This window comes from Rhinolophus ferrumequinum, chromosome 6, assembly GCF_004115265.2.
Source record: "Rhinolophus ferrumequinum isolate MPI-CBG mRhiFer1 chromosome 6, mRhiFer1_v1.p, whole genome shotgun sequence".
NCBI classification, from domain to species: domain Eukaryota; kingdom Metazoa; phylum Chordata; class Mammalia; order Chiroptera; family Rhinolophidae; genus Rhinolophus; species Rhinolophus ferrumequinum.
The window spans coordinates 27202998-27227918 of NC_046289.1; the positions used below are offsets into that span (position 1 = coordinate 27202998).

Sequence of the window (24921 nt, forward strand, 5' to 3'; positions counted from 1 at the left end):
TCGTACAAGACCCTATAGGCCGTGTAGAGAATTTGTATGTATCCAATTACAGGGGGTGTGATTGGACCTGGATTGCATTTCTAATAGATAACCCCAGTTGTTAGGCAGGGAAGGGTTTATGCAGGAAGAGGGCAAAAGCGAGAGCAGGAAATCTCTTAGGAGGCTCTTGTAAAGTCCAAGTGAGAAGTAATGGTGTTGTGATCTTGGTCTTGAAAGCAGAAGGAAAGACGGTGGTGAGTTAAATGGATTAGGGTTGGATGTGGGAGCAGGGAAGGAGGGAGGAAAGATAGGAAGGAATCAGGGGGGATTCCAGGTTTGGGGCTTGAGCAATTTGATAGACGATGGTGCCATTAACTGAATTGGGGGAGTAAGTTTGGAAAGAGAACTTAAGACCTGGCCGGTGACTGAATACATTTAAATGTTCTTGGGCCTCATCTGTGGCTTGAGCAGAACCGAGAACTTTCTCAGTTTTCAAGATCTGGAAGGGCTTTCTCTAGCCTCCAGGCAAGATGACGTCTTAAGTTCAAACCGATGTGATACCTTCCCCATAAATGATCTCAGTAAGGGAATCTCACACCTGCCTCCTCCACTATGGCTCCAGCTCACTCATCTAAATTCCTCTTGCCACTCTTTAATGTCTGCCCTTATTTCCCTGTCTTCAGTAAGTTCCAATGGCTTCTCTTACTCTGTTTATCTGTTCACTAAACATCACAGCAAGCACCAGTCACGCTATGTTTTATGACATGTCGTCTGTTCAGCCCAGAGCTTGTTGCTGACAGGGGCACAAGGCCAGACTTCAGGAGAATATGAGAGTCGCTCTCCCTGTTACCACCCTCCACTTTCTAAGCCCCTCAATAACCCCTTTGGGATCTAGCATCCTGTTTTATCCCATGCTTTCTTGACCTGACTTCTATTTCCAGCCCCTACCATCGCTTGGGTCACCAGTTCTATTTATCGATTTCCCCTTTTTTTCTGACTTAATGACCGAAGATCGTAAGATTCCCTCATATATTACTCTCAAACCACCAAATGGATCATCCTGCTCTTAGTAATAATGGTTGTCATTTATTACACACTAGCGAATAAGTACCCTGCCAAGGGCTTTGTGTGCGTTATCTCATTTAAGCCGCTATAAAGTAGGTCCTCGTATTCCACTTTACAAATGAGACTGGGAGAGCTCTAGCAAGTGCCCCAGGTCACCCGGCCAGTGAGAGGTGGGGGCCGGATTTGATCCCAGGCGTCGGGCGCCATTACCAGTGCCACTGCTCTGAAGGCAGGCAGGCCTTTGGAGGCTGAACACTCTCCTCCCTATGGTGCTAGCCGAGTGTTTCTGTGACGGGACCGGGATGGCAAGCGATGACACCCTGTGGAGTCTTGGTTTCTGAAGCAGTGGGTAGTGGGGGCCGGGGTGTGTCAGTAACCGCTGTTGCATTCACTTCCGGGGTGATGGATGCACATCTGCTTCTCCAGGAGCGACAGTGTGGACAGAGTAGCTCTATAGACATCCATCTCTCAGGGTGACTTGGGAAAGCTCAGGAGAGCCGAGAGCTGGTCCCAAGTCAGAATGTAAAGATATTCTTACTTTATAAAAAAAAATAAAGAGCGTTGCTGAGGACCTCACTGTCCTCAACAAAGGGCAGGCCTCCGGGCACCCCAGTCTGAAAGAAGGCGCCCACAGGCTGCTGAACAGGCTTCTGCTGGGTCCCTTCTTTCCCAGTGCTGAGGGCTGAGGGGAGGCCCAGCTCCAGGCCCACCTTCATCCAGCAATGCCTCACATCCTCTGGGAGAGGCCGAAACAGCTTGACCGGGGTCTGGTCCTGAAATCTCCCCATCACTAAGCAAAGGTTGGGAGAGGCTTGGCCCAGTTCCAGCTCCATTTTTAAAGCTCCTCGTAATGGTAAAAAGAAGAAGAAGAAGAAATGCAAAGCAGGGTTACTAAAATCGGTTTATAGTTTTTTCAATGTTTAAATGAACAGAATAACACCTTTTAACATCAAAAAACAACATAGATGTGCTAGTCACAAGATCACTGTAGGATTTATAAACTAATAATAAATTCAGAGTGCCCTGGAATTAATATGATCTGATCAGTGTATGCCTGTGACTACAGAAGTTCGCTTGGAGAGAACTTCAGTAGTTTCTGAGGCCCGTCGTGAATGACAAGAATGTGTGGCTTGAGCCAAGTGGCCCTCCTGGCCTCCCTGTGACAGTCACTGCCACAGAGAAAGAGAGAAGTTCTGCTTTTCCAGGCAAGACTCCCACAGGCCAACTTGCCCCGCCCCCTCTGCCCTTTCTATAAAATAAACATTTCAGATCAACATCAGCTGATTTTAATAGTAAAAAAAAATTTTTTTTTAATCTTTCTTGTCTCAAAAGCAAGAGGAATAAGGAAGCAAACATTATGGGAGGACCTAAATGTCTAAGGCAGTACATGTATTTATTATAGATTATTTCATGCTCTCAGAACTGTCCTGGGACGGTGTAGCATTATTCAACCCATGTCTGTGTAGCGGCGAAATTATTCGTCCAAGGTCACATAGCATGTCCAGGATCAGAACCCAGAACCTTTGACTGTGAAGCCTGTGCTCTTTCCTGTCTTCAAGTCTGGCCACGCCATGAAGCCACAGGAAACCCAGGAGGAGCCTTGACAGGCTGGAAGAGGTCAAGGCAGCCCCTCTCCTCCCTGCCCCTGTGAAGTTGGGGCGAACTTTGACCTTTCTGGACTTTTTCACTGTTTCCTTCTCGTTCTGTTTCTTCTCCTGGCTGGCTTGCCCTCCCACTCTACTCCTTGCTTATGACACTTATTTTTCCATCCACAGCAAAACAATTCACATCAAGGTAATTGATGATGAGGCGTATGAGAAAAACAAGAATTACTTCATTGAGCTGATGGGCCCCCGCATGGTGGATATGAGTTTTCAGAAAGGTGTAGTACCCTGTCCCCACACTAACGTTAACATTCTTCTCTTCTGTTTCTTCCTTTCCCCCAATCTCTTTGCCTCCTTCTCCTCCCCTTTCTTCTACTTCTCCGGTTCACTTTCTCTTTGTTTCCTTTCTTGTTCTCTCTTTCCCTCTCTTTTCACCACTCCCTCTCCTCTCTTCGCTCCCAGCTGTGTCCTAACATCTGCCAACCTGTCACATGGTATCCATAAGAGGGATGTGCAAGAGCCAATGGTAATTTTTTGTAAGATGGGGAAATGGATATGGGGAAAACCAGAAAGGGGGGGGGGAGAGAGAGAGAATGAGAGAGAGAGAGAGAGAGAGCGCCAGCCACAGCCCCGAGACGTTCGTATACGAGGCTCTCTGCGTCTCCTGAATGGCTTAATACACAGAAAAGAAAGACCAGATAGCACACTGCAAAGCACGACTTGGAAACTCGCCCAGGCTCTCAGCACAGATTTCCATGCAACAGCCATTCTCAGGGCTAAGCTATGGTCCCTGGGCGTTGAGAATCAATGTATTTAGATTTGGGTTCTGTTTGTGCTTCATCCCACTCCCCAGAGCCTTAGGATCCATCTTATCCGCCACATCCCTGCTCTCAAGGTGTGTTTCTCTCCCCAACCTTGGCTGAGCTGAAAATACAAGTTTGAAATACAAGTAGGTCTAGGTCAGAGACCTGCCGACAGTATTCTGTTTTCCCTGTGAAGAGCACCTAGATGTGGAGGCAGAGTGTTACGACAGTGGGAGAGAGGATTCTGACCTGAGCAGACGCTTCTCCAAGAAGTCACAGGACTCCTCAGAGTAGATAGAGCTTTTGCCTTCAACTTAAATGACTCTATACCCTCCAGGCCTCCAATAAGCAAGTCAGAAAATCCTCTTCTGGATGGATGACACTATGGACGGGGGAGCTGCTAGGATGTGAGGCGCAGTCCTTCCCTGGCAGAGCTGTCAGTCATATCACGGCAGGCCAAGCCCACGGTCTCACAGCAGCCCTTCCCATCCTACAGCAGAGTCCCTGCAGTGGGAAAACAGGCCAGGCTCACATCTCCTAGACAGCCCCAGGGCCTGGCGCCTCGAGAGCAATTCCCAGAAAATGTTCCTTGAAATCAGTGAGCTTTGTTTTCTCCTCTGAGCAAGGTGTCCAAGAAAGTGCCAGAAAGTTGACCAAAATTATACTCGTAACACACACACACACACATCCCACAAATGCACAGCAAGTCCTGTGCCCAACAAACTATCTCAGATCAGCCTACCACTTCAAAGACAGCAAGCTGAGCCTGCTTTTAGAATGGAATCGATATATCAGAGGCTCTGATTAGACATTTTAGGCTGTTTTTTGTTAGCATTTCTTTGCCCTTTCAGGGAACATTTAGGTCCCAGGCCAAAAAGCAGGGGCGGGGTGGGGCGGGGGAGAGAGAGAAGGAGAATAAGCATCAGAGTTCACTGTTGGGACCCACCGACCTCACTGTGGTTCCATGAAGGACCGGGAGAAGCCACACGGGGAGACCCAGGCCCACACAGCAACTTCTCCAGTGACCATAGGCCTGAGCCAGGCTCGTGTCTGGAGGGGAGCGATTTTCCAGGGAACTTTGATTTCCTGACGATTTGTTTTTAAAAGACACTATGCTTCGTTGAGATACCCAGAAATGAGCAGAAACCTCCATCACCTTGTCCCTTGGAGCCTTGCTAATCAGCATTGAGGGAGCCAGCCTCGGGACATCGCCCGATACGATAGAAGTCGAAAGGGCGATTTAGAATTTCATGATTTACATCATTTTCTTCACACTTTCCCAGGAATGCATCAGCTGTAAATATCAAAGGAGCCCTATATTATATTGTGATTAATACATGTGTATTTTAGTTTCCACCATGGAAGTCCTCTGAGATAAAGAATGAAAATAGTAATAGAATTCCACTTTCCTTGCTTTCTCTCTCTCTCTCATTTCCCTTCCTCATAAATACTTTCCTTCCAGATTTTTATTTACGGGGCTCACATAAGAAGTGGGTATAGACGCAAGGAAGGAAAGCAGTCCCTACTTAGGTACTGTTGACATATTTCCTGTTGTAGAAGGGCCGTGGACCAGTAGTGTACCTGCTGCCCAAAGAAATGCCACTGTTACCATGTGACACCCAGTGGAATGTGCTGCCCAACTCACTTCCTACTAACCTTCCGCAGGATCTAAAATGACTCCTCCCCACCGTCAACCCCTTCTCCCTTTCCATGCCCCGGCTGTCCTCCTGGATCCCTTCCTTTGCCTACTTTTCTTTGCCTCCTGGCTCCCTTTCCCTCTCACCCATAAGAACAACTATGACCAAGGAGACAAGAAAAGCTAAGACTATTTTAAAAAATATAAGAACAATACAATCCACCATAGTCCTGTCAAAGCCACCGTGGCGGGACTGGGCTGCATGTGCCACGAGCGGTGGGGGATGATGGTAAAGGCTGTGCTCCAAGTGACCGACCAATCTGCCGACCCAGTCGACACACACTCTCTCTCTTGTTGTCCCTACAGGAAAACCATAAGGGTTAAAATAGTAGATGAGGAGGAATACGAAAGGCAAGAGAATTTCTTCATTGCCCTTGGTGAACCGAAATGGATGGAACGTGGAATATCAGGTGTGAGATTCTTTAAAAAAAAAAAACGAACAAAATAAAACAACAAAAAGAACGAAAAAATTTAAACAAACCGAAAAGCAACAACAACAAAAAGCAACTATATTTTTTCTCCCCCTTTTTCGTCCCTTTTCCTTCCTCCTTTTGACCAACAGACTTTTTTTATTCTTTTCCCTCCTGTATTCTCGCTCTCACCCTGTTTCGGTATCATCTCTGCCTTCTTAGCCTTAGCTTATTTCCAAGTCCTCCTTTCCCACCTTTTGGGCAGCGCTGCAGCCTCAACTCATTACCCTCACGAGTTACTTCTGCTCTGTGCTCCAGTTATCTGATGACCACTGTCCCCTGCACTCTCCCGCACAGCCCACACACATACACAATAACCTGTAAATGTGGAAACTCCTCGGTGGGTGGGGAGGAGAAGAAGAAGAAAGGAATGTGATGCAGTGCATGCCGGTGCCCCTTCCCTGCTTTCTTCCCCTCCCACCCCTCACTCTCGAGCTTGGATTGAATGGGGGATGGTCTGGAATGGGGGCTGGGCCCATGTTGCAATGATGCTTTGACAGTTTTCTGCTGCATTCCCCAACCTCCTCCGTTGCGTGCTTGCCCATAGGCCCCTCTGCCCTTCATGGAGGTAAGTGTTTTATCTGGCTATTTCACAGTTGGGTAGACCGTGGCATGGAAAGGTATACCATTTGTCAGAGGCCACAGCTTCTGAAAGCTCTCTGAGAAAGAGCTGGCTTCTGTGCTAGTCGAGTAATTTGCAATCCTGAGCTATCCTTCCTCCCCGTAGAATCCCACCCCATCCCATTCTACCTCTGTTCCTAGCCCCAGGTAAGTTATTTTATTCAGGCTACTTTAGGATAATGCAATCCCTAAAGCAGAAAATGGAGAGTCTGCAAAAGGAAGGAAGGAATTTTGAGTATGGAAATCTCCCTAGCCAGAGGGCCCTGGAAAAGGACTGACATTGGGCAGCCCCAGAGAATTGACTTACGAGTTTTTCAACTGGAGAAGGGACTCTAAAAGCTATAGTGGGTATTAGTCCTTGGGAAACAGGTGTTGGATGGTTCACAGAAGCCTGCCTTCGCTTCACATTTGCAAATGAGCACATCGCCCAGACCCCAAGATAACACATCAGCCCACACCAGAGAAATGGCCTCATCTCCTCTTTTTCTCCGGACATTCGTCTTGGAATACCTTCCAGGGTTTCATTCCTGTGGGACTGATTATGTTGCAACCAAGGTAGATGAAAGGAGAGATTTCTTCCCTTGAAGAAAATGATTGGAAGCCACTACTTTGAAAGCGGTGGAGGGATACATGTGGGAATTGGTAAGGGTGCGTTTGGGAAGTACCCAGAGGAGGACGTTCACACTCCCCTTCGGGAGATAAATGCTGCTGAGAGCCTCATGGAAGATGAAACAGTGGGAGCCATTTGTTTGTCAAAAAGGGGTGATTATTCTGCAACCACTTCGTATTTACATGGCAAAGAGCATCATAAAGACTTTCACCCAAGGACAGATCTAAGAGATTCAGCAGCTACACTCCCAAAGGCTCGTCAACAGATCTTCTCAGACCCATATGACTGATCAGTTCTCATTGTCTTCTGTGGACTGTCTCTGCAGACCTGACCAGTTCTATTCCCACACTGGTTTCAACACACCTGATGTTCTAGAAGCAGAAGTCCCCTCCATCCTCTATTACTCATCCTCTCCTTGGCTACCTAATAGGATGCTGCCATGAACCTGACTGCCAAAGAGTGCTGGGAGAAAGAAAAGGAAATCTATGGTTCCATTGCTTCCCAGGCTGTATTCTTGCCAGTCTTCCAGCTTCTGCCACTGAGAATATTCTCAGAAATTATCTCAACATCGGCCCTACCTCATTCCCACCTCCTTTTGCATTGACTCCTCGTCTTCAGGATTGGTTGGATGCAGCAGACACCTATGGTCATTGTAAACCAGCTTCATCAATTTTCACAGTCCCAACTACTTAAGTGCCAATGAAAGCAGCACAAAGGATCATACAGGGTAGCTGGAAAGAAGGCAGTGGCTCCGGATAAGAATAGGTTGGAAGTCTGTCCATGACTTTATTCCACTGGTAAAAGGGCTCTTCTTTCCTGCCTCTTCAACAAACTCCTATCAACAGTAGGACAGAGAGTGACCTAAGATAAACCTTGTGCTCTTCTGTGCTCTTCAAGAGGCTTGGTCAAACGCGAACACCTATGGCTACTCCCCATTTGAGGACTCCTTTTTGCTGTACTGAATTCTCTGTCCAAGAAGATATCAGCAAAGCCCTGGTGGAGCCTAGTCCTGAGGGAGGTCATAGGTGAGAAGACAAGGATTTCATCAAGTCATTGGTGTGATATGCCCTGCAAATCTTCCCAGGACCAAGATGGAAGGTGCCGATAGGAAATGTGTCAGTTTCTTGGCATCGTGTGCTATTGTCTGTAGGAGTGATTTTCAGTTTCTTCAGGTCTTCCCATATTTTGTCATCAGACCATAAGGTGAAAGGTCTTAAAACTTGATTGTCTAGACTCAGAATCAAATGAAAACCCATCCTGATTTCCAAATTCCCTGCTGTTCTTGGAGTGAGAAGCAGTACAGTGGAAATTGCTTTTCATTATCACTGCTGCATGGGAGCGTCTTAGGCATTCAGAACAGCAAAGTCTCTGCATGGCCAAAATGACAATTGCATTACAAAAAAAATTTAAAAAGGAGTGGATTTGAAATAGGAGATTCTATTCTTGGCAAACAAAAGAGATTTCAGAAGTGAGATTAAAAGTTTTGGACAAGCTTGGCTGGGGAAAAGGGAGGATGATTGGGAAACGTGGTTATGCTGGAGTCAAGTAAGCACTGGGGTCTAGACACGGTCTTCTGAGAGCAACACTGACAGCAGAGTCAAGGCTGTTAGGCCTGGGCATTGAAAGTCTCAGGGGGAAGGAAAGCACTCTCCCCCAACGATGGGGTCTGTTGGTTCCTCCTCTTATCACATCCAGGGCTCACCCTGACAAGACGCTTCTGATTATTTACAGAACTATGCTGTTTCCTTCTTGTCCCAGTGCTATCTGAGCAGGAATAGACGACTCTTGCCTGACCCTGGGGATCAATATAGGGGAAAGGTCAGCTCCAGCTTCTCTCATAATCAGTAGCCGGAAAAACTCCCTGGAAGTATCGCGTCACTCTGGATCGCGTCCCTGGAAGTTGGGCTACCTGGATCTCACTGACCCATCTGTAAGTGCTAGGTGGAACAGCTCAGATTCATGCAGACACTGACCGGAGAGTGGTGCGATTCTAGCTGACTGCAAGCCCTCTCACTGTGCTAGGATGCTCCTGGTGTTGGGAGGTACGTCTGAGTGAAAAACAGGGCAGCAGGGACCTTTCGGAAGAGCTGCCCCTTGTCTGGCCGACCTGGGTACATTGATGCATTTGGGTCTCTGGTCTCCACTGGAAGTTGGGGTCAAGATGGAGCTCTTCCATGCAGATCCATAGAAGGAGCAGAATAAACAAGCTCTTTTGCTGTCATCTATCTATCTATCTATCTATCTATCTATCTATCTATCTATCTATCTATCTATCTATCTAGTCTATCTCAGTGCAGTAAGGAGATCCATGGATCCATTACCCCTTGTAATTCTATATAGGAGAAACCAGAAAAAGTCAGTTGCTGCTTACATACCATAAAGATTCTGGATCCACATATGTCTTCAGTGGTTGTGAATATGGGATGACGGATCACAGGCCTGAGTTGCATTCCTAGAGATTTTTAAAAGAAACAATTCACAGACACCCTCCCTCCCACTCTTTCTTCAGCAATCTCTACCAGTCACCAGCGACACCAGGAGTATGTGGAGTACATTCCTAGACTTTTATTTGACAAGAGCCAAAGAGTAAGGGGATGTACTAACCACCAAGATGAAAATGTGGTATGTCACAAGAATGTTTTATTTTGAGACCTTGAAATCTGAAAGAGTTTATCGTAAGTACACATTTAGGGACTGGAGACAACCGATGTTGGGTCCATCTTTCATTCAGCTTCCCAGTCCATGCAAGGACCTTGTATTTGTCATCTCCCATCTATGAATAACTTTCAGTCTATTTCAGTCTATGAATATGAGAGCCTCTCTGGTCCAGAATATCTGGGTTCTGATTTAGCCTGTCCTTTCTGGAACAAAAGGCCACCATCTAGCGATGTAGCACTACAGCATTTGTGAGAAATACAATTGCCAAAATTGTCAGCAAATAACAAAACCTTATTGAACAACTACTAGTTGCAGTGACTTAGCTAGGCACACACGATACAGAATGGGAGGAGTGCGTGGCCCTGACCGCCAGGCTATATCTATAAAATGATAAACCATTCAAAGAAAACATTCTGCAGGACTTACCTCTTCACTGGGTCGTTCTTTTCAGGGAACTCAAAGTTCTAGCCGACATGGTAGCTACGAAGCCCTTTATGTCCAGGGAAGTGCTATGGGCCCTGGGCGATATGAGCATGATCTGATTTAAAAGTTAAGGATAGAAGACATAGAACTGGGCACTGTTCCACTCTTGTACACCATGGCTCAGTGCTCAGAGCTCCTATTCAAGCCCCAGGGTCATATTCTCCACCGATAAGCCAGCTATTCAGGCTGGGTTGCAACCTGTACAGTTTTCAAGGTAACTGATTCTCCTTTATAGAATGGACATGATAACTTGATTCCTTAGAAAATCACGAATGACCAACTCTGTCTCTGCTCCACCTACTTGGTTCCCCTATCCTCATCCCTCGCTCCCTAGCCCTCAGAGTCACAGGGAAGGTGTGGGGAAAACTCTCATAACTGCAGGGACCTGGTGCTCAGCAGTCTTTTCAGTGGCCCACACCTCTTGCTGCTGCTGCTGCTGCTGCATGCTCTAAATGCTGCCTTTCGCATGTGGCTGCAGAGCTCTCACCTACTAAGCTCACTGCTTCCCCTGTGCTGCTGCAACCACAAAGCCTGGGGACACTTTCAAGATGGGACCTTAATGTTCTTTCCTTTTCTTTCTTCCCCTTGTCTGGTATCCATTTGCAAACAGCGCTCCTGTTGTCTCCAGGTAAGAGGTGTCTTGCCCCCTCTTTTCTACTTCTTGCCAGTGCTGTTATTTAGTTTAAGACCAAAGTCCTTTGATTTATTTAATAGGAACTGTAAGCTCAAGTTAACCTGACAAGTTCTCCTAAAGCCTAGGAGGCTTATTTCCCACTTGAAGTAATCATAAGGAATAGACAATTCCTTGAGCACCAGTTTTATCAGTGGATGGGGGTAAAGGCATAAGCTGGTCCTCCCTGGAACCAGGAAGGGAACTAAAACTTACCAAAGAGATGGTGGGTCATAGACTTCTCCTGAGTTAATTCATCTGTCGTCTCATGTTGTAGGGCAAGAAAGGATGAGATTCAGAGCTGAATCTCCTAAGTTCTTTGATCTTGAGCAATCCAGGGGAAAATAATCAGGAGCTGCTGTGAGAACACAAACAGCAATTTTTAAAGAATCTGGAATTTTACGGATCCTGGAGATCTTCCCATCTTATCAGCTGAGGTCTAAATTGCTAGAACTTCGGTTTATTTGTCACTGATACTTGAAGTCGCATGTGCCATGAACAACAAGAAGAATTAGGATATTGTGGCAGGTGGAAGTACTTATCTGGCTGGAAATAGAAACGTTAGAGAATTTATTTTGGAGAGATGCTCATGCAGAATCTAGATCCTGTTGTAGGACAGACACCTACCTTGAACGTCTGCCTGCATCAGTGGAATCCACTCAAAAACAACATCCAACTTTGTGAGCGGATAGCAAAGCACGTCCATCATATCCAGCAATACCATAGCTTTTGGTGCAGGCAGAGTGAACTCTATAAGACGTCTCAACATACTTTAAAAGAACATTTTACATTTCATAAGTTCTTTGAACATATTTTAAAAAATTAAGGTAATTTTTAAGAGGCAAAGCATCTTCCATAATTCATTGGTGTTCAAAGTCACCTATAGGTTATACCCTGGGTTTGAGAAGGGGCAGTACACGTAGTAAGGACCTTTGCCTCCTTGGAGCCTCAAACAAAAAAAATGTAGATAAACCCCTATATTTTCCCTTTCTGAAAAAACTTACTCCAGCTTCCTTGGCCTCTTGCTTCCTCTTTATAATAACAGGATAAGGGCTACCTTCCACTATTCTCCCTGGGTGTCTATGTCTAGCACTGGGTGTTCCTTCTCCATTTCACTCATCCTTTTGCCTGAGAAGGTATTTGTGCATCTCCATTCCAACTTTTGCTTCCTCCTCCCACCAACCAAATACATCAAAGATTGTGATTTAATTTAAGCTTCTTTATATTTTCAACATATTTGCACAAATACCAATAGAAGAAGCTGGGAAAAAAAAGGCATCATTTCCTGGATCTTTCAATCCATAAACCTTTAATTTAGGCGTCCTTTGTTAGACTTTAAATTCACTGGAAATTTTAAATCCTTGTTTGAATTTTCCTGGGTGGACAGTCAAACATGATTAACAATGCCTGGTGGTGAAAGATGAGGAGTAAGTATGTTCATTTTGAGCCACAGCACAAAGTTCAGGGACCTGGGAGTGAGAGCACTGGCTGCATCGCCCCACTTCTTTCTGAGGGTGTCTGTATTGCATTCATGGCAATTTATTCCTGTCTGGTCTGGCAAGCTCTTTGTTCTTCCAATATTTGCTCAATCTTTCATCCTGTTCTCTCTCTGTCTCTGTCTCTCTCTCTCTTTCCCCTCCACCTCTCTTTCTCTCTGCCTCTGCCTCTTTTTCTCCCCCCTCTTCCTTTTTTCTAGATTTGAGTTCGTTTAATCAGTCCGAATATCAACATTACCTGCCATTTATCCTCTTTACTTAAAATTCTGAAGAGTCACATAAACAACTGATCAGAATCACTATGGTCTTTTAGGTTTGAGACTGATCATTCTCTCAAGAAACTAAACTTCATTTGAATTTAAGGAATGATTATTACAAAAACAGAAAAAAGAGAAGAATTACTACCAAACCAAGACACTAAATCAGAGTTGACTTAAATGCAGTAAGTGAACAGATATGTAGATATGAAACCTCTCTGGGGCTGAGGGAGATTCAAAGATAGAGGGCTGGTCATTTGTCAAAGACATTTCTGCAGAAAAGCTAGATGGAAAAACTGACTGTCACCACAGGGGTGGACAGGTCAGCAAGTTGATCAATACCCTGCCAGATGGATACAGTGTTAGATTGATTGCTAGACAAGGGGTTAGACAGGTACATTTATATGTCACTGGAGAGCTCATTATATTGGTATAAAGTTCTTGTGGCACATGTAAAGTATGACATGGGGGTGGATAATAGTGTCGCTGCTAGGATAGTCATTTCAATATGGTTCCAAAACCCAGAGGTAGAGGAAAAGAGTACCCATGCTTTTAAGGAATCTATGTCTTTTTCCAAAGGCTTTTTCTCAGAGTGGCTTGCAGTCTGGCTTCTAGGATCACTGACTTTATAGCTAGAATCCTGGATATACCCAGATTTACCTTCAGCATTAACTTATAAGAGACTCATAATTAATTAATTAAATGAAGGCAGGCTGCTAGAGGGTGATTGCTAACTTAGAAATATACAGAAGAATGTAGAACCTTGAGACATAATTGTTTCTGAAAGCCGTCTCCAACACTAACGGGAGGACAGCACCACGGACAGCTCCCAAACATTTTGGGATTGCCTTCTGTGTTTGGTGCCAGAAGCGCTGAGTAAAACAGCCAGCTCAGGAATCCTCTGCACACTGTCTTACCATCTTCATTTGGGCCAACTAAGAAAATCCGTATATAAAATAGGTTCTCGGCTTGGTAAACTTCCACCCTTGGCTTATAGTCCTTTCAGTGAATTCCTTTCCTCGCTTGCAACCTCAAGAACTCGAGTCTCACCCCTCCACATGCTTCACCAGTTCCCAAGATAGAGAGAAAAGAAGACCTTCTTGGCCTCTGACCCAGTTTGTCCTTCAGATTATCCAAAGACTAGAGGATTTCCCTAGGAGATTCACTGTGTGGAATGAAAGCAATTAAGGAGCCGAATGAAAGAATTAATTGCATGTCAGAATGTGGCCTTGGATCGGAAGATATTTAGACAAGCTCTGAAAGAAACAGGCTGCCAAGAGCAATTTTCAAATCAAAGGGGAATAAAAAGATTCAACCTCTATTTCACTGTAATCTAGAAAACATGTCTTCATGGTGAAGTGGTCTTAAAACGGACTCACCAGCCAAAGTGGAAAAAACTTCTAACTGTCCAACATGAGAAGGGACCACTGGTAAATGAGTCAAGATGCAGAGGGACACAGGGAGTGCCTCAAAATAAAGTAAAGGAATATCTTTCTTTGGTTGTTTTTCAACAAGTATTTGTATTTCAGAAGAAATATGCCTGCTTCCTGTAGAAATCCTTGGGATCTTTCATTGGGAATTTATGAAGTTTTGGGGGAAATCTTCCACGTTTCTTTCTTATTGTGAGGGTATTGTTCACTGGTATGAAATGTAGATATTCCTGGAAATCTCCCCCCTTTCTCCTTTGTAAAAGGGGTAGTGCCAAGAGTGTTGGCAATAAATGTTAACAAGAAGCAGTGGACATTCTCCTTGAATTAAATGTGCCTCTGACCTCCCAGAACTCTTATCTGAAGTAGCTGAGCCGTCAGACACACCGTTGAACATAGTTAACGATCAAGAGCTGTGCTCCCAGCTCTCTAATATCTCACCAAATGACTTGGGGACTTCATTTTGTAGTATTTCTCAGAAGGTTTTTGGGTCAGGTTGCTCACCAAGGTATAAAACGGAAAGAGGAATATTTATTCCAGGTCTACAAGGAACCCTTTCATGGTCTGATGGTCATAAAGTGTTCAGCGCTTTATGGAAAGAGGCACTAAAAAGGACACAAAATCCCCATTCCCAAGAGCTATTTGCTTTATGCCCACTGCCCAGGCCTAATAGTCTGAGCTTTAGACTTTTAGGGAATGGAGAATGTGCTAAAGCTAGTCTGATTTTGTTTTGTTGCAGAGGTGACAGACAGGAAGCTGACTGTGGAGGAAGAGGAAGCCAAGAGGATAGCAGAGATGGGAAAGCCAGTACTGGGAGAACACCCCAAACTAGAGGTCATCATTGAAGAGTCCTATGAGTTCAAGGTCAGGCCATGAGTGAGACCTAATTGAATAACAGAGTAATAGGGTGGGAGGCAGAAGACCTGGAGTTTTGCTGCAGTTTTACCACTGACTACGTGAAGTTGAAACTGAACAAATCACGTACCCACCCCAGTCTCAGCTTCCCCATTTGTAACATGGAATGAATAGTGCTGGCCATTCTGTGTCTGAGGAATATTGTGAGGAAACATAACATAGCATATGTAATAAATGGGCTATAAAGCCCCTAGATGTGTAATTGCTATGGTTTAACTGTATTTTAAAACAAAGATACTAAAATTCACTACGCCAGGGCAAGGTTTATTGATATCGTTGCCATTGTTCTCTATTGTCAGCAGTCAAAACAAGGGTTTCCCAGAAGATACCCCCCAAGGCCATCCCATGCATAACTTTCAGAGCACGTGGAGCCCCTGGGATGCAGGGTATCTTTCATTCCCTTGAAACACCAGACTCCTCAATGGTTCTGAGCATTCTAACCTCATGGTTCCAAGTTTTTATCTCCCTGACAGAGTACAGTGGACAAACTGATCAAGAAGACAAACCTGGCCTTGGTTGTGGGGACGCATTCCTGGAGGGACCAATTCATGGAGGCCATCACTGTCAGTGCAGGTAAGAGGGTCTCACGATGGGCACAGGCTTTGCTGGGAGAAGCAGGTGACACCGGAAAAGGAAGAACACAGCCACACCAACAACCCACCAATTTCTGGGAAGGCCTCAGTGCCCAGAGCTCCCCAGCTCTAGTCTTTGATGTCTGCCTGTTTCTCTCAGTCACTTTGGAAAAGAATCATGGGGTAACTAAAAGAGCATGGCTATCTCTGATTTCAAATCCTGGCTCTGTAGTGTGAACTGGGACAAGTTATTCTCTCTAGGCCTCCATTTCCTCATCCCAAAAGGGCACTATTGCTACCTTCCTCAGAAAAGTAAGTAGAATGGTACAGGGTCTGGTACCAAACATGAGCTCAATAAATTCTGGTTTCCATCCTTCCTTCCTCTCATAAATTTGGTCCTCATTTTTGTAAAATGGAAAACTAATTTAACTTAAAGATGTGGGCGTCTGGAGTTTATAAAATCTTTGTACTGCTTGACAGATCCCCACCCTGTATGATTCCCAACCTGTCCTTTGGCAGTGACTGACGGTCCCTCAGTGGGGACCCACAGCACAGCCAGTGTCCCAGAGGCCCGCAGGTGTGCTGCAGTGGGCATGGGAGGCTCCCACCGCCGCCACCACCGACACTACCTCTCAGCACCACTGAGGCCCCTCGTACGGCAGATCACTACCAGCCTTGTCTCTTCTCATGGGGCTTTGTTGTCATAACACCCCACAGGGTCATATCCTCAAGGCCCCAGAGCCACTACAAAAGTACAGCCAGGAAGAGAGGACTGCTGCTGCTGCCGCGGGTGCCCCACTTTTCACATCGCCTGCTTCAGATACTCCCAGTTCTCCCTCTGATGACCTTCCTTTGTCCCTAAAGAGACAATCATGGAATGTAGGCCACATAATCGAATGCTCTCCGTTTTCAAATGAGGGAACTGAGGTTCAGACACAAGAGGTGATTTACCCCAGGATACAGATTCTCTTCATGGCAAAACTGAAATGGGAACCCAAGTATCCTGACTCCTGCTTTTTTCAAACCCAGCTTCCATGGGCCGTGTCAGAACATTACAGAGGTTGCCCTTGATGAGACGCCAGCATGGCGCAGCCCATCCTTTCCTCCTGGGCTGCTGAATGGGCAAGTCTGCCCACATTTCCTGACAAGGACAAATGGTGCTCATCCCCGCTCTGTCCCATGGGATATTTGGAGGATGGCACTGGCTCCCTGGTATGCTCACATGATCTGGAATGACAGCCATCCCTCGGGGTATGGATAATGACCAGATCCACGAGGTTATTGCAGCCGTCATGTCAGGAAAATTAGAGAAGAGCCTCCCTGGCATCTAGTGAGGAGTGGGCACCCTGCTGATTTCGCTTTTCTTCGCCTAGGCAACCAAATGCAGCCTGCTCCGTCCTCCTCTCGCTCTCTTCCACTGCCCTGTTCCTCTTGTGGTCTCCCCTGCTGTCCCTTCATCTCTTCCCTCTCTCCGTTACTCTTTGTCCTCTCTCTCCCACTCTCTTTGGGTGTCCTACATTCACATTGATCAGTGGGGCACCCCAGCTCGTTTCCCATTGCACAGCTGTTTTCTGGTGCCCACGCCCTGGCCTGTCCCAACTGTCCGGGGGAGAGCAGGAGCTTCCTTCCAGCTGATGATGTCCATGATGTGGGTTAGAATCCATGTATTGGAGAATGGGGATCTGACCTCATTGCCCTTTCCTGGGCCTGTTTATGTTGCCTCCAGCAGGGGACGAGGACGAGGATGAGTCAGGCGAGGAGAGGCTGCCATCCTGCTTTGACTACGTCATGCACTTCCTGACAGTCTTCTGGAAGGTGCTGTTTGCCTGCGTGCCCCCCACAGAGTACTGCCACGGCTGGGCCTGCTTCGTCGTCTCCATTCTCATCATCGGCATGCTCACAGCCGTCATCGGGGACCTGGCCTCTCACTTTGGCTGCACCATTGGCCTCAAGGACTCAGTCACAGCTGTTATTTTCGTGGCGTTAGGCACCTCGGTGCCAGGTGAGAGTGAGGGGTATTTGGGTGTGCAAAGAGAAGAGTACTGGGTTTAAGTGACCCTTATACTTTGCCTCAGTATCTCCCTCACCATCCAGATCTGAGCTTGACAGCCTCTCTGCCCCAAAGGCACACAAAAGTCAGTCAGAGGGATTAATGAGCGCTAACATTTCTTGAGCACTTTTAATGTATCAGGCACTATGTATGCGAAGCAATTTACATGTGTTATCCCTATGGTGCTCACCAAAACCCTATTCAGTAGGGACAGTTATTATGCCCACTTGACAGAAGAGGATACTGAGGCCCACAGAGGTTAAATTACCTGCCCAAGTAAGTGGCCCAATTTCGTAGTCTACACGTTATATGAATAGATATTGTTCTCCTTCCATTTCCCTCCGGCAGTCTCTGAGAGGCTCAGGATGAGCCTGCTTGAAGATGTCATAATAGAAATGCCCACAAGCATTCTGGCCTCCTCTGCTTAGAAGGACACCTGTGAAGACAAAGTGTCTCCTAGCAAGACAGGCAAAGAAAGCTGAGTGAGCGCTCGTCCTTTCATATGATGAATTACATATTTTTTTTTTTACAAACACCTAAAGATGAACAGGAATGAGCGTGCATTTATTCATTCATTAGACAAACATTTACTGAGCCTGGTATAGTCCTGTGCTAGTTGCTGGAGCTATACTGTGAGGCAATACAAACATGCTTCTCCTCTCCACGTGGAGTTTATAATCTAGTGATAGAGACTACACTCAACTACTATAATTAAAATCATCTCAATGAATTCTATGAAGAAAAAGTGCAGGTGCTATGCAAGTATAAAACGGGGACCTGGGCTAGGCTAGGTCAGGGATGGCTTCCAAGGAAGGTTCTATATAAGCTGGGCTGGAATGACGAGTCTCGGTTAGCAGATGGAGAGGGGCTGCAATAACTCAGGTTCCTTACTTAGTTTAGTTGGGATCTCTAGGGCGTCTCAACCCTGAACTCCTGCTGGCCTTCCAGTTGCTACAGAAAGAGAGAGCATCCTTCTACAAAAGGATTAGGCTGAATCTCATGAAACAGGACTCTCTGCTGGCTGGACCCAGGGAAACGATTCCTGGACCAAGGAAACAAATCCTCTGGAGAATAACTGAATCTGCATCACACTCTAGGAAAACCTCTTCCCAAGACCCCAGCACTGACCAATGGGGTTGATTATTTATACATTATTTATTACATCTAAGAGGTTTGGCTATTATGGAAATGCATCGGGTGGTAGAAAATTAAATGGATGATTCAGAAAAGGCTTTGTGGAGGACATGCCCTGTGATCTCCGTTCTCCAGGCCTCAAGGGATGGGAACTATTAGAGAGGAAGGAGTAGATATGGGGAAAAGGAACAGATGTGGGAAGAAATTTCAGAGGGTCAGAGGCCAAAAAAAGCAAGAGGTTTTCTCTGGGAGATCTGAGAAAGTTGGCAATAAGGAGGCAAAGCAGGGCAGCAGGAGAATGCTTGGGGCACTTCCAAGTCCTTGCAGTTGATCCAGGGAACAGCTGGCCGCCTTCGGGGCTTGAAGAAGGTTATGCTATGGTCTGCTCAGCTGATTTTGGGGCTTTGGCTGAAACTCTTTGAATGTAGGGCATACAAAGGACTTTTATGTGAGGGTTTTAGGGTCAAATCTTTTGCTAACTTCCCACGTGACCTTAGGTAGATTCCTTGACCCTTATTTTACTTAGCTCTAAAATAAAAGGGTGGCTAGATGTCCCTGCAGCCCCTCCAGTGCTCATATAAATCGATGTCAACATCTAAAACCGAACAGCCTCCAGGGCCCTGTGCTCCATATACTAACTGCAAAGGCAGAGCCCCTCCTTCTTGAGTCCACAGCTCATCCTGCACGTCCTCCCTGAAAATCCAGCAGCACCTAGCACAGTGATGAATTGCTGAGGCATTGAGCAACAACTGTGTTACGTGAGTAGAATGCCCCCATGTGACAGCTACAATTGGGCACCTACTACTCTTAAGGAGCTTCCCAGGATGTCAAGACTCCCTGGGGAGATATTACGGAATAACAAACTACCCTCACTTAAAAAAGAAATAGTCAAAAGGGAACAGGAAACCCACCCGGTAAATATCGCCCAGAAAAGCCCTTAGGAATCTTTCAGACTCTGCATGGGAAGCTCAGAGAAGCGGAGGTGACTGGTCCAAGGCCACTCAGCTTGTTAAGGGCGAGCTGCCTCTCCTTCCTGGGCTCCCCCTGCTGGCCCCAGCGACCTTTTAGACATACTCGAAGGTAGGCCCTCCACGTCTCAGCTCCCGCCAGCTCCCGTTTGTGTCTGCTCTTTTCCAGATACATTTGCCAGCAAAGCCGCCGCCATCCAGGATGTGTACGCAGATGCGTCCATTGGCAACGTCACGGGTAGCAACGCCGTCAACGTCTTCCTGGGCATTGGCCTGGCCTGGTCCGTGGCCGCCATCTACTGGGCCCTTCAGGGACAGGAGTTCCATGTGTCCGCCGGCACGCTGGCCTTCTCTGTCACCCTCTTCACCATCTTCGCGTTCGTCTGCGTCAGTGTGCTCCTGTACCGCCGGAGGCCCCACCTGGGCGGGGAGCTTGGCGGCCCGCGTGGCTGCAAGCTTGCCACGACTTGGCTCTTTGTGAGCCTGTGGCTCCTCTACATACTCTTTGCCACGCTGGAGGCCTACTGCTACATCAAGGGGTTCTGAGCCACAGACCAGGCCTCCAGCAGGGCAGACCTAGGACCCCTCCTGAGAGAAGGGCACTCCCCTCCAGGGACCTCTCCGGGATCAGCAGCCCTGGAGAGGCAGCTTCGGGACTCGAGCCCCAGGAACTTCACCAGACCTGGCAGTGAACTGAAAGGGCAGAGTCTTAATCAGTCAAACAAAACGGAGGAAACACCCACCTTACCAAGTATTTAATTCAATACAAACCAACAACAGCAACAGATCCACTTCCACCCACGTCCCTGACCTATAGCAAAGAGCAGACCCTTTCACCATCTTCTATTTCGCCTTTTCTGATTATTCCTGTGCTTCTACTTTCCTTGGGGGCAGGGTTTCTCCTGTCTGTCCAGTTTGATGCATCACTGTTCTCTCGCTCAGCTGGTAGGGCGTGAAAATGAGTCATAGCCATGTGGCTGGTTTGGGGTTCTCTTTTCATTGTAATCATTATTGTGGTTGCTTTCTTTTTCCATCAGGTTTTGTTCATTGTTTGTTTGTTCATTTTGTATTTTCTTTCTGAGGTTAGTAACAAAGGTGCTGTGAAGGAATTCAAGGTCTGAGCCAACGGATAGAGGCATTAATTTTTAGACACATACTCTCCCACTCTTACTGGGTAACAGCTGTTTCTTGCCTCCATCAAGGTCCTGTTCCCTACATCCTTTTTTCCTATGAATTCTTAAGTAAACTGATGATGTTTGGGTGGAAGTAAGTTTGCACGTCCACACAGGGCACTAAAGAATGGGGTGGGGGTGGGGGTGGCAGTGGCTGGAGCAGGAGGAGCTTTATATGCTTAGGTCAAAATCAAATCTAAAAGAAAAAGTCATTGTTCTCTTCCCTGCCCAAGCCTTTCAAATTCTGTCCCGTGGTGTCAATGTTTATCCTTCAGGAAGAATCACCAAGTGGCAGATATGGGACAAAAATAGGAATGGTGATGACAGAGGGCAGCTGGGGAAACAAAGGGACTTTTGCCTTCTTGAGTATCTTTGGCTTTGAATCTGAGGCAAGAGAGAAGGGATGTCCCACTAGTGAGATCTTTAAGGGGAAAGATTATATTTAAAATGTCAGTGCTCCTGAGAAAGGTCAGCTGCACCACCTCTCACTGTCTGATGCACCATACTAAGAGGTCTGACTACATTTCTTGAGGTAATACAAAAACTTAGAGGTTTATAAGAAAATAAGGGGCTCTTTCCATCTCTCTTGGACCCCCAGGTCATGTTTGAAAGCATTTTCACAAGATAGGAACTGGAATTCCTCATCTCTCCCACATTCCTGCTTGTTTTTAAACCTCCTGAAGCTCTTTTTCCAGCCTGTGGGCTATTTCTTGCCCCAGTAGGAGGAATCTTAGTTGCCATAATATCATGGAGCCTGGGTTTAGAGAAAAAGAGATTGCCGTGCCCTACAGACCTATTCCCAATAAATTTTGAAGGGACCTGGCTTTAAAACACACACGCACACACACACGAAATCACTACCAAACTGCCCACAGATCTTTAGGCTTTCTGCATTGACATAAATGCATTTTTTAAGGGGAAAAAATAAAACACCTGTTTAATTTTAAACACATTTTATAAGAAAAAAAATAACTAAAAAAGAAGCAGTGCTCATGTCATAAGCTATGTTGACAGTTGACAGTGGAAATGTTGGGTTGGTTTAAAAAAAAATAAAAGCTATACTTATATCTCTCTAAATACAGCTTGCTTCTCCCCATGTTTCTTCAGGAAAAGGTCTAGGGGGCCACCTTGGGTTTCTTCTGGAGCAGATGTGGTTGAGGCGAAGCTGTCATCTCCTATTTGTATCTTCTATTTGTATCTGTCGTTTCCTCAGATGCCAATGTGCCAGACCCAGTATTTTTAAAGCAAAAAATGCTTCAGGGAAATTTCATTTGTGAAAATCTGAACTTTAAGACGCTGCAGGACATAAGCAGTAAAGCTGCAATGACTAAAGAGGAAACAGCTGTTTGTATTAGAAAAGCACGGTGGTGCAGGATTCCAACTAGGCAAACGGTGCCCTGTATTTATTACCAGTAGGCATATTCATTCATTTGTTTACTCATCATTCACTCAACAAATGTATTTGGAACACCTTCCCTGCTTTGAGCTACATTCTGGTGATATACGAAGACTAAGAAACTCGCAGTCCAGAGGGAGAGGTAAAACATCTTTTAACCAAGGCTCTTTTGGTTACAAGAAGCAGAAACCCATTAAACTAGCTCAGGAAATGGAGGGAAGCCATACTATGCAGGCCTGGTGTGGTGTCCTCTGGAACCCAAGGCAGGAGGCACAGCAGGCCGCAGGAGCCTGCACACTCTCAGGGACCACGGCCGTTCTCACCTCCCCAAAACCACTGTCTCCCGCATCCCTGCTTCCTTCTCCCTGTGGGCCTATCCCCTTCTTCTCCCTTCCAAGGTGCTTCCTGGGCTTTGCTTGTCTTGTACATGGCCCAGCACAGCTGCCACCAGCCCTGACGCTGTATCATGACCTCACAGCTCCATTCCCAACTAACTGGAACATCCCTTTTTTCCTGCTGGATGCAAATTCTCAATGAAGACAATGCGCCCAATTCCGCATCCCCAAAGGTCCATTCCCAAAAGGTAGAATCCTTTGCTGAAGGCTGTGTCATGGTGCTTGGGGTGCCTGTGGACTGGTTGCTTTGTATCCACTCCTGGTCCGAACAACTCAGGTAAGGAGAGGAGGTTGGCAAGCACGTCATGTGTCCTATTGCCCTTTCCAAAAGCTAAGTGATGGGAAGGAGGCTCTGGAGTATACAAGCCCCCAAGGTGCAAATAAAAACAGTAGCTCTGTGTCACGAGTGCGCTGAGAGGCATAAACAGAGCACCATGGGAACACAATGGAAAGAAACACTGACTCAGCCTGGAATCAGGAAAGACTCAGAGAATGTAACATTTAAGGAGGATCTTGAAGGAAGAAGAAATAGTGATTTGCCCTGGTGAGGGGTCTTGGTGTTGAAGGAAGACAAAAAGGAGAGCTCCAAGACAAGGGGAGTGAGGAAGTGGCACAGTCACAGAGGAACAATAGTGGGCGTGGCCAGAGCACGGAGCTCCACAGGACAGGGAGCAGCACAAAAATGCCGCTGGGAGAGGCTTCGGCTACAAGGCTCCTTTAGTGTTTTTGTGCCAGCAACTAAGTTGAAAATGAAAAATGCCGTTTAGCCGATTAAATGGTAGATACAAAATCATGAAATCCATTTATACCCAAATATCCTCTTTTTTGGGGTCATTTCTGGGTTATTCAGATGTCAGGTTTTGTCCAAAGAAAATGCTGGGATGAACCATAGAGAATGGGAAAGAGGTTTGAAGAGAGGAGCTCGGTACTAATCCAGATGCCACCACTAACTAGTTCTGCCGTCTCTTCTCTGGATCAGTTTCCTGATCCACAAATGAGGTTTCAATAGCTGGCTTCTGAAGCCCACTACTTCTAGCTTAACACGAGGACTCTAGATGATATATACAAAAGTGTGTGTGTGTCTGTGTGTGATCAAACTGCTTGTCAACCTTATCTGACAGAGCACTGCCGAGGAGAGGTCCTTTTGCAATTCCTTGGCCCTATGGCCTGTGTATTAGTCAGCGTGAAAAAGAACTTGCCAGCCATTGTGTACGTGTTCATTTTCAGCACTTTTTACTGACTGAGCCACACCATTCCGCCCCTGGATTCATTTGTTACTTAGAGTCAGGTTAGCTGCTGTAATAAATAGCATTTCAGTGGCTTAGCAAAATGCGAGTTTATTTCTCACTCATGTAGTAAGCCAGTCAGGATGTTGTTCCCAGTCAGCAGGTGGCTTTCTTCCACGTGATGATTCAGGAACTCGGTTTCCTTCCGTTTTGCGATTCTGCCACTCTCCGAAGCCTGGGAGTCCTCTTCATTCAGCCACAGATGGGAGGAAAGCTAAAGAAGGCGCACACACGTCTAACTGCCTTGGCTGAAGTGGTTCTCGTCACTTGTGTTCAGATTCCATTAGTGAAAGCTGGTCCCTTTAACCCAGCCAAATGCAAAGGAGACTGGGAACTACCGTCCTGGCTGGGCAGCCGCCTCCCAGTGACCACTCTATCCTGCAAAAGGATGAATTATTCTGTGAATGTGTGCCTCTGCCACTACCCTCTGGGATTAAAGGCAGATATTTTTAATATCAGTGGCCAAGAGCAATGTGACCTGTGTCTATGAGGAGTTGTGTGGTTTACAAATAGCCTTCCATATGCATGTGTGTTGGTTGGGTGAGAATAACAGTGGAGACCTGACATCTTCCCCAAAGATAACATGAAACTGGAAATAGCTCTGCAACTAGCCACCCAGCCCCCATCCCAATCTATAAAAGAAGGTTGGGGAAGGGATAAGAGGGGGAGAGGCAAGAACCCCTGGACTGCTTGCTGTCCTCCTCCTTGAAGCTGAAAAAGCAGGGAGGCTCTGAGAGAATTGCTCCGAGGGATTTGGGCTGGCTGCAGGCCTGGCATCTCATTTCCCAATTGGACATCTGCGATGCCGCAGACTTGCTGAGCAGCCTCTTTTATCTAGTGATGCAAGAGAGGAGAGAAGACGGAGAGAGGCAGAGCCAGGACAGGCGGCCTTGAGGATCAACCTGTACCCCACCAGGTATGGCAAGGCTGTGTGAGTTTCCCATGGATGAATGGGTGAGCCAGGCATGAGCCATATTACAGGTACAAAACCAAAGGCAAGGTCCTTAGGACAAAGTGGATGTGGGTATGTTGGTACGGGGAAGCATGGAAGAGCTCAAGCCTGAGCGGCACTTCCCACAGAAAGGTCCTGTGCAGTGGAGAGGCCCCACCCGAGGACCCCACAGGGGTCCCATATGAGAGCCACCATTTGGGCACCTACAACAGAGTGAGAAGCCAGCACTATCTGAGGAGCTG

At 46.5% G+C, this 24921-nt stretch overlaps 1 protein-coding gene and 1 long non-coding RNA gene across 10 annotated transcripts in view; one reads left to right on the forward strand and one right to left on the reverse strand.

Annotated features, from left to right (window-relative positions):
• SLC8A3 (solute carrier family 8 member A3) overlaps positions 1–21731 on the forward strand; it is a 165587-nt gene extending 143856 nt beyond the window's left edge. For 5 of the 9 annotated variants that reach the window (XM_033108230.1, XM_033108232.1, XM_033108228.1 and 2 more), the window contains 6 exons: positions 2820–2926; positions 10600–10617; positions 14579–14703; positions 15228–15327; positions 17053–17328; positions 19648–21731. In XM_033108230.1, the coding sequence (XP_032964121.1) occupies positions 2820–2926; positions 10600–10617; positions 14579–14703; positions 15228–15327; positions 17053–17328; positions 19648–20024 (1003 nt within the window). In that variant the 3' untranslated portion in view covers positions 20025–21731. Of the gene's footprint in view, positions 1–2819; positions 2927–5453; positions 5558–10599; positions 10618–14578; positions 14704–15227; positions 15328–17052; positions 17329–19647 lie in introns of all 9 variants that reach the window. The other 4 variants (XM_033108235.1, XM_033108237.1, XM_033108234.1 and 1 more) reach the window with 4 other exon arrangements.
• Positions 8240–10009, reverse strand: LOC117023467 (uncharacterized). The gene is made up of 3 exons (XR_004423207.1): positions 9933–10009; positions 9224–9300; positions 8240–8643 (listed from the first exon to the last, which is right to left on the reverse strand). It is a non-coding gene; the product is annotated as an uncharacterized LOC117023467 (long non-coding RNA).
• Positions 21732–24921: the final 3190 nt, after the last annotated feature.